Source organism: Vespa velutina, chromosome 10 (genome assembly GCF_912470025.1).
Source record: "Vespa velutina chromosome 10, iVesVel2.1, whole genome shotgun sequence".
In the NCBI taxonomy this organism is placed as follows: domain Eukaryota; kingdom Metazoa; phylum Arthropoda; class Insecta; order Hymenoptera; family Vespidae; genus Vespa; species Vespa velutina.
The window spans coordinates 8,039,568-8,051,683 of record NC_062197.1 but is presented as its reverse complement, the minus strand read 5'-3'; the positions used below and the strand labels follow the sequence as shown (position 1 = coordinate 8,051,683).

The window sequence follows — 12,116 nt, the reverse complement described above, 5'->3', positions numbered from 1 at the left end:
TTAAAAAGCATGGGTCAATTTGAAGCTTTATTCTCATTCGATGTTAGAGCCATGGCAAGGGGTGGAGCTTCTTTCCCTTCCACTTTGCATTGATAAGAGAAAAAGCTAAAGGGTAGACAGTCTTACATAGAAGTCGAATGAAAGAGGATACTTTGCTTGTATGACAGCATTGCTATTCCCATTTAAACTAGTTATTTAATAATAATGAAATTGCAGTGATTTATTTCTAAAAACTTTATTTCTAAAAACTTTAAAATACATTTTTATTTAGTAATGAAATAACAAATCAGATAAATCAGAGTATTTGTGCTCAAGTAAAAGTGAAATTTTATTATAGTATTGCAAACAGTGATATGTGCAAAGTGAACAATATTAATATCTTTATAACTTAAACAAAAATTGATAAAGATTATAATAAAAAAATAAGAAAATGAAAAGAAAATACAACTGATAATATAATCTGTGTGTGGTCATATTTCAAACATATTAAAAGTACATCAAAATTAATTATTAAAAATATATCATTTTAATTTGTTTCCAGTACAAATAATATATATAATCTATTTAAATTTGAAATTTGTTGCGTATCAAAAATCTCGTATGATAACGTTACCGCAAGCAACGTTAGCTCTTCCACATTGACTTTGCACAGTTATCTTGATAGTTCAGAAGAATGCTGTAAGATGCCGCGATATAGAGTATTCACTGTTTTAACACGAGATTGCAGATAATATCTAAAAATAATAATAAATTTTTTTTATAAAAATTTTGTAATGTTTATAATTAACAAATAAACATATAGTATTTATTTTGAACATTTTAATTCTTACACATACATATATACATGCATATATTAAAATTAAATTATATTATTAACTTATCAAACGGAAATATGCATTCAAAAAGTACGATTTATAGACTCCCGAGGTATCATTTAAAAGATTAATAATCACATAGATATCTTTTTGTATAAGAAAAAACTTTCGAATATATCAAAGGCACAAATGTTTTCGAAATAGTTTAGGAGGGTCGAAATCCTGATTGTAAGTGTAGAGATAAGTGCGAATAAATTTTATCCCAAAGCCTATCCCCTAGAATCGCTTCATCAAAAGCCTGCTTACCTTTGTTCGCTGTTTCAGAACGTCGATGCGTTTTCCACGAGGTCTGCGCGTTCAGCAAAAGTGTGTTTGCATTTCTCTCCCTTTGGGACATCGTCTCCGGCGCGCAATTCCGAAAAGCCGATTTCAATTCCGTTTCCTTTTACAGGGAAAAAGAAATCTCGAGTGGCTGACATGGTCCAAAGAGAGATAGAGAGAGAGAGAAAGAAAGAGAGAGAGAGAGAGAAAGGATGCGAGGGTGACTTCACCCTGGGATTAGGAGAATCGCGTAGACAGGAGCCGCAACACGCGTGACTATCTCAAGGACTCCCTACATCCTCGAGAGTCCCATTGCATCGATCCTTCTCCATCAGCCTTCTTTGCTTATCTCGACTTGTTTCGTGAAGCTGAGGAAACCATGGACTGGTGAGTGATAAAAATTGTAGTAATTTTTCTTTTGTTTTTTTTTTTACGATTTTCAATCTAATATTTTATACAATTTGAAATTGATCAGATTAAGTTTATAATTGTAAGTTTATAATTGGATAATTAGATTATTTTTATATTATTATTATTACTATTTTCATTTTATTATTACCATTAACAGTATGTATGTTCGAGTAAGGAATAAAGAGAAATTCGAATTCTCATTGAGATTCCTTCGTGTGTAACGTTACTAGATGGTATAACGATGAGCTTCGTTTCCGTCTCCGGTCTTCACAATTTTCGCCCCGTCAACTCCATTCTTCCGCGCTCTGGCTCCGTATGTCTTGCCTCCTTCACGTCCTAGACGTGAACGAAAGGTTCAGAAAGGAAATCCTAGTTATACGAGGTTCACGCTCTCAATGTGTCTGAGTATCGGAAGGATAGTTGAGAAAATAAAACGAAATTTCTTAGCATTTAATTAGAAGTGAATTAAAAGAATTTCGATTGTTTGAAATTTGTTCGATTCGAGAATGTAACAGTAGAGTAAGAACAGGGAATACTATCGATTCTATGTGGACAACAAGCAACCGAGAATTTTTCTTAAGAAAAAAAAAAGGAAAGAAAAACGTTTTACGAGCGACAAGGAACGACCGAAGTCTCCTCTCTCTCTCTCTCTCTCTCTCTCTCTCTCTCTCTCTCTCTCTCTCTCTCTCTCGTTTCTTGCTCTAGGATACGGAAGATGCTTTTCGCCCGATATTTTTCATTCCTCGTGTGCAGCGCATAAACACATTTTTATATGACACAGGAGTTGATGTATCTTTCTCTCTCCGGGATCCTGGCTCTCGGTTGGAATAGAAGCCTTTGTCCAGGGTGCTGTCCGTGCTTTTTGATATTCTGTCGGCGCCTTCGTCCTTTCGGGACGTTCCACGCCACCCTCGATTTCTCTTTCTTCCTCTTCCTTCCTTTCTACCCTTGCATATATCCTCTGAGGGCGGCGTCCTCCATCGTTACTTTTCCGAAGTAAAAATCATCCTTCCGGTCAGAGAGAAAAAAAGAGAATTCGAAAGGAATTTTCAGAAGAATCGCGATTCGCGAATTTAAAGGGACAGACGATCCAATTCGATCCCTTATTTTGCCGCCTTTCGAGCGTAACGCGTATCTAAAGGAGAGAGCTGTTCGGCTTGCTTTGTCGCTAAAAGATTCGTTGAGTCTTTTCTCTTTGTACGGGGTGCGCTGCTTTGCGCAGAGACCAGACTCGGCCAATAAAAACTTTACAGCTCCGTAATGAATGCAAGAAATAATTATCTCATGAATACATTAGTTTTAGTATCTTCCGACACGGACGAGGACCGTAAAAGCGGCATTGGATATCTCGACCCTTCCCATCTTACTTATATTCCTTTTTCCCCATCCCTCTCACTCTTTCTCTTTCTCTCTCTCTCTTTCTCTCTCTCTCTCTCTCTCTCTCTTTCTTTCTCTCTCTGTCTCTTTCTCTTTCTTTCTCATTCTCACGACCGATATCCTCCTCTTCGTTCGATAATTCTTCGATCTCGTGAGGCTAACACCTACTCCCCTTGGAGCACGAGAATGGAAAGCTTTTCAGTAATCTCGCAGCGTCAGCCGAGAGATCGAAGGACGCCCGATAACCTCGACTTCGAAGAACGCTATAAACCCCATTAGTCTTGCTACCTCGAACAATAATATCGCTTTTAAATTTGATCTCATTGACGATGGTAGACGTAGATACTGATAGATCGCGAGAAAGTAGGAAGGGGCTAAAGAGTCAGGATGTAGGGGTGGGCAAAAAGGAAGAGGGGAAAGGTATACTCGCATTTACGTCATTTATCGAAGAAACTTCGTTTGGCTATATCAGTAGAAAACCCTTTATGTGAATACTGCTAGATGCTAGGAGATGGAGAAAAAGAGGAAGAGAAAGAGAGAGAGAGAGAGAGAGAGAGAGAGAGAGAGAGAGAGAGAGAGAGAGAAAGGAAGAGGACGGTGAGCGGATAGAGGGTGTGAGGGGGTGTGCAGGGCTCGTGACACAGAGTGATTGATCGTCGCCTCGCGACACCCCCGTCTTACTTCTAGAGTGGATAAGGGGTGGAAAAAGGAGTGGAAACCCTTTCACGCTTTCACGGATCAGTCACAGGATCACGTTCTCGACCCAACCTTCTCGTTTCCTCGGCCTCCAAGCTCGACTCCTTTCGTACAAGGCACATGCATCACCCTGTGTCCTACCGACGACTTTCCTCCCTCCTCTTGCAACTTCCCTTTTCGTTTCTCATGAGATCGCATCTTCAAGATTGAGAGTAAGTAATCCTTCCAATATAATATTCATTTTATTGAGATAATCTTCTTAAGATTGTTTATATAATTTAATAATCTTTAATTTATGATTTATTTAGTATTAAACAAAGAGTAGATCAGAAAATTTTTAGAAATTCATCCTATTTTCTCGTTCGTTTACGCGGCGCATGTTTCTCCGGAAGCTGGAGCAGAGACGACGGCGTCTCATACATCAGACACCTAATTCTTCCTTTCGCTCGAGTGTAACTCTTATATCTTATCCATTTAGAAGTTCCATTTTGCTGCTTTCAGTCGGCCGACTGGGCTGTCGCTATTAAAACCGACGAGCCATATCGTCGTGTCATTGATAGCCTTTACTACTCTTCTCTCTCTCTCTCTCTCTCTCTCTCTCTCTCTCTCTCTCTCTCTCTCTCTTTCTTTACGTTTGAAGCTAACGAGCGAAAAGGGTTTCGATGAACGTCGATAAAGCCGAAGGCAACGTCAAGGAAATCGTTTTCTTGCGTTCCAAATAAAGCATTTTCTATCGTTCTCAATGTGTTAAAGTTCTAAGATCGATTTTACGAAATCGATATCGATGGGATCGATATTCTAATAAAAAAGAATATCAAAGTTGGTCGGCTATTCGATTTATGAGATATAATAAGTAGAATCGTAATAGAAAGAATAGCTTTTAGTCGAATGACGGCTCCGTCGAATCAGGCATGAAGAGGCACATGGATACATAAGACGAAATTGGATATTGCTGTTAAATATTTGAAAAACCTTCGATCCGCAGGATTTCGTTGATATCCTATGGGAATACTCGGCTTGATTTTCCTGCAATTTTTCCCATTGACCCTTTTCGATTTTGAGATGGCAATTAGTGAAAAAGCTTCTTTTTTGTTTTCCTCTTTTCTAATTTCACTATTTGTCATACGAAAGATGAAACAACTATGTAACCCTCACCTTTCATACTTGCCGTTTACGATAGGAAGGATAAAGCGTATGGCGCGATCGTGCCAGAGAAATTACGTGCGCACCTCGTTTGTGTAACATGGCTGCATATAAATAATCGATAAAACCTTTAATGGCCGGAGGCGATACCGAAACGTTCGCTCCTCTTTCGACCTCTTGCTCTCCTAGTACTATATTTAATGTTATAACGTTGCTGATAATTTAATAAAATATATTATCCGAGATAGATTGCAAAACATATATATATATATATATATATATATACACAGACATACACATCCACCCACTCACATACACACACACACACATATATATATATTTTCATTATAGTACAGATATTCATTTCACACCGAAAATAAGTTTTATTTCAAATAATTCAATTCGATAATTCTATATAAAAAAAAATCGAAAATTCATGACTGAGGCTTCCATGTTGCGACGCGGACAACGAAATATGTCGTGTATGTACATATGTATGTATGTATGTGGTAATATATATATTTATATATATATATATATATATATATATATATATATATATATAATATTTATTTTCATTATAGTACATATATTTATTTTTACATCGAAAATAAGTTTTATTTCAAACAATTCGATAATTCTATATAAGAAAATCGAAAATTCATGACTAGGACTTCCATGTTCGCGACGCGAAGAACGAATGTAGGCATTGGCCGAAGAAAATTTAAAATTGAACATCCTACAGAATGTAAGGACCAACGTTCTTACGACGGTCTCCATTTTGACTCTGATCAGGAGAATGTGTTTTTTCCGCGCCCTCGAATACGTCACATGAATAAAAAATATCCTTCAAAGTTGCCAACCCCAATCTCCAAACGGACGAGACCCACCCCTTATCTCGAGCAATCGTGGAAAGGTAGTTTCAAGTTCTAAGGACTTGGGAAATCGAAAAGGTCTGTCTCGAAGGTTTACATGAAGGTTTAGACCATTTTCAAAACGTTATAAGAAAATAAAAAAAAATTTTAATTAAAATACGATTCAAAGAGGAATCGATTCGATTCCCAGATCAAAAAGTTGAAAATGTCGATTCCGGCTAACAGCATCGATAGCTTCTTCTCGTGGAAGCTAACCCTAATATATTGGATCGAGTTTACGGAGGGATAAAGTCACGTTGTGCCAAAAGAGAGAGAGAGAGAGAGAGAGGGAGGGAGGGAGAGGGAGAGAGAGAGAGGGAAAGAGAGAAAGAGAGAGAGAAGGTGAATGGATGCTTCGCAGGAAGGGGCTTGCTCGAAGCGTTACGGGTCATAAACCATCGTCGCTCTCTGAAATCGGTCTTCTAGCTCGCGCTTGCGCTCGCTTACGAAACGCGCGCGTATTTTCCGCGGTGTCTTCTTCCGCTTTCTCACTCTCTGGGGTTCCAAGTCGTTTCGATGGCACTTGTTTACCACTTTCCGCCCACTTTTAAAGTAATAGAATCTCGAGTCCACAAAGTGAGTCATTCTAGTTATTACATAATTCGACATTTTCTTTTTCGAATTTCCAACCAACGAAGGAGTTTCTTGATTTGATAAAAAGAAAAAAAAAAGAAAAAAGAAAAAAGAAAAAGAGAGAAATACGCAATGCCGGAAAGTATTTAAGGGGATGACACGCTAGATCGCAACCCTTATGATTTTTTAACGCGAGCCTTTTTTACGAGCTTATGGTGTACCACTCGCCTCGGGTACCATGTTATTTTAGAGGGCTGGGTCGAGAACTTTTTTTTTTCTTATGAATCCACCAGGAATAACTATGTTTCCTATAGCGTTCATCTTTCAAGTATGTATCTTACCTTGTTATCTCGACGTTGTAATACTTTGCCTCCTGATCGAATTCTCTTGGAAAATGTGTTTTCTACACAGGATAGAATTTTCACAAAATGTTTTATCTCGTTCGACCGAACCGTCGAATGGAAAAATAAACGGCTTGTCTTCCTGTTTGATTTCGACAACTAGAAACATTTTTTTCCTTTATACATTTTTACGAAAGATCGAAAGCTAATTTTTAGGGTACGACTTTTATCAAAATTACATTCGTCGGAAAGTTTCGGGAGTTGTGGCTATTCGTCAAGATCCTTTGTTTGGTCTCAACGAGTGAATGATTCATAAAACTGTAGGATAGGTTGTTTCGAAGGTTTCCATATAGAAAGAAGACGAAAAATGGGCGGCACTCCCATGGGATGATGGGCCATATTTTTCTAAAACGAAAAGAAATGATTTTCTCGTATAGTAACAGCTGTTACACCTTAAAATTCTTAAGTTTATTAAAAAAAATTTTCACGGTTGACCAACATACGATAATAAGGTATAGGTACGAAATAGAAAACTCTTCTTGATAAATATCACATTTGCCCAATAAAACTTGTTCGCGAACGTGCTCGTAGTGCGAAAATACCAAAGATGAATCGTCATATTCTCGAATTCTAGGCCTCGTGTTTGGCCCATATTTCTACCATTTTCGTAAAGAAAAGCCTAAAAAAATTTAGGCTTTTTGCTTTTTTTCACGACGTATAAGAAATTCGTTGAATTTTCCGATGTCCCAGGAAGCTCTCGAGACTGTCTCGGTCTAATGTATGTCTTGTATAGAGCGAGGGTTGCATTTGATTCATTTCACCCTTGGGGGGTGTCCACCTCTTACGTCGGGGTAGATTCGCCACGCGTATCATCAAGGATTCTATATTTTCTTTTTTTCCGAATCGAACGCATTTTGCTCGTGGTAGCGCGAATCCACCCTGGAAGACTTTACACGGTCGTTATAAGCTAACGCACTTCATTTAAAGATCATCTAGCGACGAAAAGCGAGTCGTGGAAAAAGGGAGCAGAGTTTATTTTTTCTTTTTTTTTTTTTTATCTTTCCCTTACATTCTTGTCCTTCTCATTTTTTCACGGACTAACTTCATATAAGTATATATATACATACCTACATACATATATACATATACACACACAAACACACACACATGTATATGTATCGAGTAAGCGAGGGAGAACTTTACAATCGGAGGGTTGCGTCTTTTTCACGCTCGACGTGACTCGCGGCTTCTCGCGTGGTTTTCGTTCGATTGAGTTATTCGCTTGACGAGTACGGGCGCCCTTGCTTTTTAAAAACGTTTTCCCTTCGATAGGGCCCGAAGTAAAAGAAAATAGACAATGTCTTAGTAAAGGAAAGACGATCCTCGTGACGAGAAAAGAATCGAATCGTTTATCGATTCGTCGATGGACGTATCAATAAGCAAAGGTGGATTACACTTTGTCAGTTTAACGCGAAAGAAAGACCGTCCCTTTTCGACGTGCCTATTCTTCGAGATGTAAGCAACCAAGGAACGAGAGATCGCGTTCAAGATCGTGGCCGATCGATGGATCCTTCCGTCGTTGGTTCGTCCTTTCAATTCCGGCCGATTTGGTTCGATCTCTGACGACGAGGAGTCGGCCTCGGTAACGGGGAAAGGAGAGTCCTGCCTTCGCCGGGCATGTGGCAAATTGCTGAACGTTCTTCGTTCTGGAGGGGACTCGAAGGAGTAGGAGTAAGAGTAGCAGGAGGAGGAGGTGGAGGAGGAGGAGAGGAAGAGGAGGAAAAGAAGGAGGAAGAGGAGGAGGACGACGACGACGAGAGAGAGAGAGAGAGAGAGAGAGAGAGAGAGAGAGAGAGAGAGAAAGAGAGAGAAAGTTGCAGCGCGAAGATGTGGAAGGAAGAGGCGGCGGGTAATCTGTGATTCAAAGAGAGCGATCCATCTTGCAACATGCCAGGATTCAATCGTCGGCATTTGTTTGTGAAATCAGTCCCGAAGGAATCCTCCCTCTTTCAACGTTCTCGTCTCCTTCTTCGCCTTCCCCAGTCTCGATCCTCTCGATCCAACGATATCAGAATTTTCTTCAAAAATACCAAAATACCAAATAGAAGGGATGACGTGTCGCGTATATTATTCTAGCTGGACGAATGCAAAGAAGTACGAAAAGGCGAGAAACGGGAGAGGGAGTAACGCATGATCGAAGCCCAAGAAGGGCTAATAAGGGCATATATATTTATTCGGAAAGTCGGGGGTGGATTTTATGTTCTCTTCCCTTTTCTCTACCAAACGAGTGAGAAAGAGAGAGAGAGAGAGAGAGAGAGAGAGAGAAAGAGAGAGAGAGGGAAAGCCGTTGGCTTAGCATTTGGAAAAAGCAGGGATAGATTCGTGCGTCTGATCCGTGCCAGATCCCATAAAATGACCCCGAGCACGATCCATACGATCGAGTAGCCCTTCTCGAGGCGGCAGTATCGCACGAGAGGCCACCCTAGCAAAATTATTGCTCTCCTTACATATTCCTACGTAGCGTAGCGGAATTGGGGCCACCGGCGAATAAACTCGTGCCCTTTTCGATTCGATTGGAAAAAGGAGAAACCGAATGAGCAGGGTGTACGAGCTACGAAAAAAAGAAAACACGTTCGAACGTACTACAAGCTATTGCTCTCTCTTGCTCTCGCTCTCTCTTTCTTTCTCTTTCTCTCTCACTCTCTTTCTTCTCACATCTTCTTTTCTCTCTCTTTATATACTCTATGTCCTCTGTTCGACATACCGTTCAACCAGAGTGGATACTCTATTCTACGCTTTTCTTTCGTTTTTTCTTTTTTCTTTTTTTTTTTATTTATTTATTCTCTTTTTTTCTCTTTTTTTCTCTTTTTTTCTCTTTTTTTCTTTCTTCTTTCTACGAATCCATCTGTGAGCATACGTCTTTGTTGATACGTTTAGATTTTCTCTTTTATCATCTCACATCATTCTATGAATTTTTGTTTTTGTATAATTAATCGATGGCGTATAATAAGTACGCGTATAATTAATCGATTGAACTAATTCAATTTTCATAACAGAAATACATATTGTATTTTCATCACTTTTTTACGATTGGACAATATCATTCTCCCTCCTCTGGCTTTGTACCATAGTGATAGTGAAGATATCGACAGCCTTGTGTTAATTGAGCCACTGCATTAACACCGTGGCATGCGAAAAGTAACATGTTCCTTGGTTGTACCCTTATGGCAAATCTCATGAACGTGAGCGAGTATAACGTCAGTGCTGAAAAATATAATATAAGAGAAAAATATTGCTGGAAAATGAAAGAGTAATTGTTCTTTTTCATTCTCTCATCGTTGTTACTTTCTCTCTTCGTCATTTTTAGAAACGCGATCGTTATCCGAACTTGTCCGATGCGATTATTACGAGAACCGAGAGAATTCTTCGAAATGAGAGCTAGGGTTCGAACTTACCCAAAGTCATCTTGCCGCTAATGATCCTCGGATGCTTTTGCGTGTCTGCTATAGCTGCTATAGGTATCATCCAGTTGAATACCGGTCCCCAGAAGTGTGTACTTAAAGAGTGGTTCGATAATAAAAATCGAGGAAACGATAAATGCAACGTGACTAAACTAGCACGAACTCGTTCGCATCTTTTTTACGAAATCTATAGGCAGTTTGATTTTTAGCACGAAAACACGCAAACTAAGAATATTGTTCTTTGTTGATGATCGACTATGCGATTTGACATAATGAAAACTTTCCACGGGAATGCATTTAATTTACGTTCACGGTCACATGAATTAAATCTTTTAAATGACTACGCAAACAATATGATAAGTACATACATATAACGTTTCAATCATTCTTGTGTCGTTTAAGGTTATAATAATTACAGTCTTGAAGGATATATAATTACCTCATAAAATAATCTTTATTTTCTTTGCTGAACAAAGATTTATATTTTTTGCTGGCCATGACGAAGAGGAATATAATAACTTGCCGTAAGAACTTAAGTTTTATAAAATTATATGTGACTATTTGTAATAAGATTGTTTGATAAGTTAGAATCGAAGAATCTCTCGTCTATGATTAATCTTAACGATTGGATATTTGATATTTCGTAAAAATAATCAAAATAATTCCTTAGTAAAAAGTAATGGAAACAGTTTAATACGCTTTTGAAATTAATGCATCGCGATAAATCGCACTGAAATGTTAAAAAGCATCGATGCGAAGTAAGGCGATATAAAACTTCGATATTATCAATTCAAGTAATCAATAATAATTTATCGAAATATATAAAAATTCATCGCGAACCTTATCTCTACGAATACCTTTATAAAAAGAAGAAAAAAAAAAAGCAAGATAATAGCCTTGATTACGATAACACTTGCGCGATATTAAAGCGATAAGTATATGAAAGAAACAAAACGTACTTTAAGAGTAAAACATTATAAATGAAAGGATGCTTCGAATGCTACTGCGTTATTGCCAGAAAACTGTTATCTCGAGTACGAGATCTTTTACTAAGATGTTTACTAAACTAATTCGACGAGAGATAACGTTGTTGCAATAAATATCTTTATCAAAGTTGTAGCCCTATTTTCGTGTATTCAAAAATCCGAGAGAGAGAGAGAGAGAGAGAGAGAGAGAGAGAGAGAGAGAGACAGAAAATGAATTTATTTTTCTATTATTTTTTTGATTAACAAGAGTACATACCAATTTTATATTAATTGATACACCTTAATCGATAAATATTCAAGTATAATCTTACATACCCCATCAAAATTCAACTTCTGATATACTTAATGAATGACCTTTTCTAGGATCGTGACGGATTTGTAAATCATCTTTTTCACGCATAATTTATCGTTCGATTGATCACTCAGCTTTTATTTATTTTCTTTTTTTTTTTCTTCTTTTCTTTTTCTTTTTATTGACATGCGTTCGTTGGATTCACGCAAACTTCTTTCCCCTATTCCCTTATAATAAATGCACAGGTTATTATTTCGCGCGTATAATATTGATGGCGTTATGAATGTTGCATGGAGGGGTACGTGTCGTCCTGAGCATAGCTCGCAGGGGGTGGAAACCAGCTAGAATGTTGGAAGGAAGAAGAGATACCAGTACGAAAACGCATGCGCCAATGCAGGAATGGTATTATTGATCTGGAAAGAGGCGGTCTACGGAACCCTCCGAACTTCAACGACGTGTCCACCCGGTCCTAGCACCCCTGTACTATGATTTTTAGAGTACGATGGACGATTCAAATATTCGACGACTCTTCGCGCCTAACAAACCATCATTATTTTCTAAGATCATTTCTATAACGGTTTATGAGTATTGTACCGATTGAATTTAACATTTTTATACATAATGAATATACATTTTCTATACATTACTTTATATTGTATCATATTATTCAATTATCTATACTCTACATATATTTCTCTTTGAATTTTCTCACATAAATTAAATTTCTCTTTGAATATCCTCATATAATAAATTATGTTAGAAATTGCATGCCAACGCAATAAAGGC

The 12,116-nt window shown here is 37.9% G+C and overlaps 2 protein-coding genes across 7 annotated transcripts in view; one reads left to right on the top strand and one right to left on the bottom strand.

Moving 5' to 3' along the window:
* LOC124952109 (gastrula zinc finger protein XlCGF46.1-like) overlaps positions 1-12,116 on the top strand; it is a 49,806-nt gene that overhangs the window by 3,743 nt on the left and 33,947 nt on the right. For all 5 annotated transcript variants that reach the window (XM_047501482.1, XM_047501478.1, XM_047501480.1 and 2 more), the window contains exons 3-4: positions 1,140-1,181; positions 1,267-1,523. The gene's annotated coding sequence lies outside the window, so the exon portion shown is untranslated. The remainder of the gene's footprint in view (positions 1-1,139; positions 1,182-1,266; positions 1,524-12,116) is intronic.
* Positions 9,532-11,434, bottom strand: LOC124952111 (mitochondrial pyruvate carrier 1-like). 2 transcript variants are annotated; one of them, XM_047501488.1, is made up of 3 exons: positions 11,354-11,434; positions 10,047-10,147; positions 9,532-9,855 (listed from the first exon to the last, which is right to left on the bottom strand). In XM_047501488.1, the coding sequence occupies exons 1-3, from the start codon at positions 11,356-11,358 to the stop codon at positions 9,692-9,694; spliced, it is 270 nt and encodes an 89-aa protein (XP_047357444.1). In that variant the 5' UTR covers positions 11,359-11,434; the 3' UTR covers positions 9,532-9,691. The 2 variants fall into 2 exon arrangements, with proteins under 2 accessions (XP_047357444.1, XP_047357443.1); XM_047501487.1 differs by lacking the exon at positions 11,354-11,434 and adding an exon at positions 10,492-11,019.

Coding starts and splice junctions, on each gene's coding strand:
- LOC124952111 (XM_047501487.1), bottom strand. CDS start 10,550: ATGGCCAGCAAAAAATATAAATCTTTGTTCAGCAAAGAAAATAAAGAT. Junction 10,148..10,491: donor AATAAAGATTATTTTATGAG/GTAATTATATAT, acceptor CCACTCTTTAAG/TACACACTTCTGGGGACCGG. Junction 9,856..10,046: donor TAGCGGCAAGATGACTTTGG/GTAAGTTCGAAC, acceptor TATATTTTTCAG/CACTGACGTTATACTCGCTC.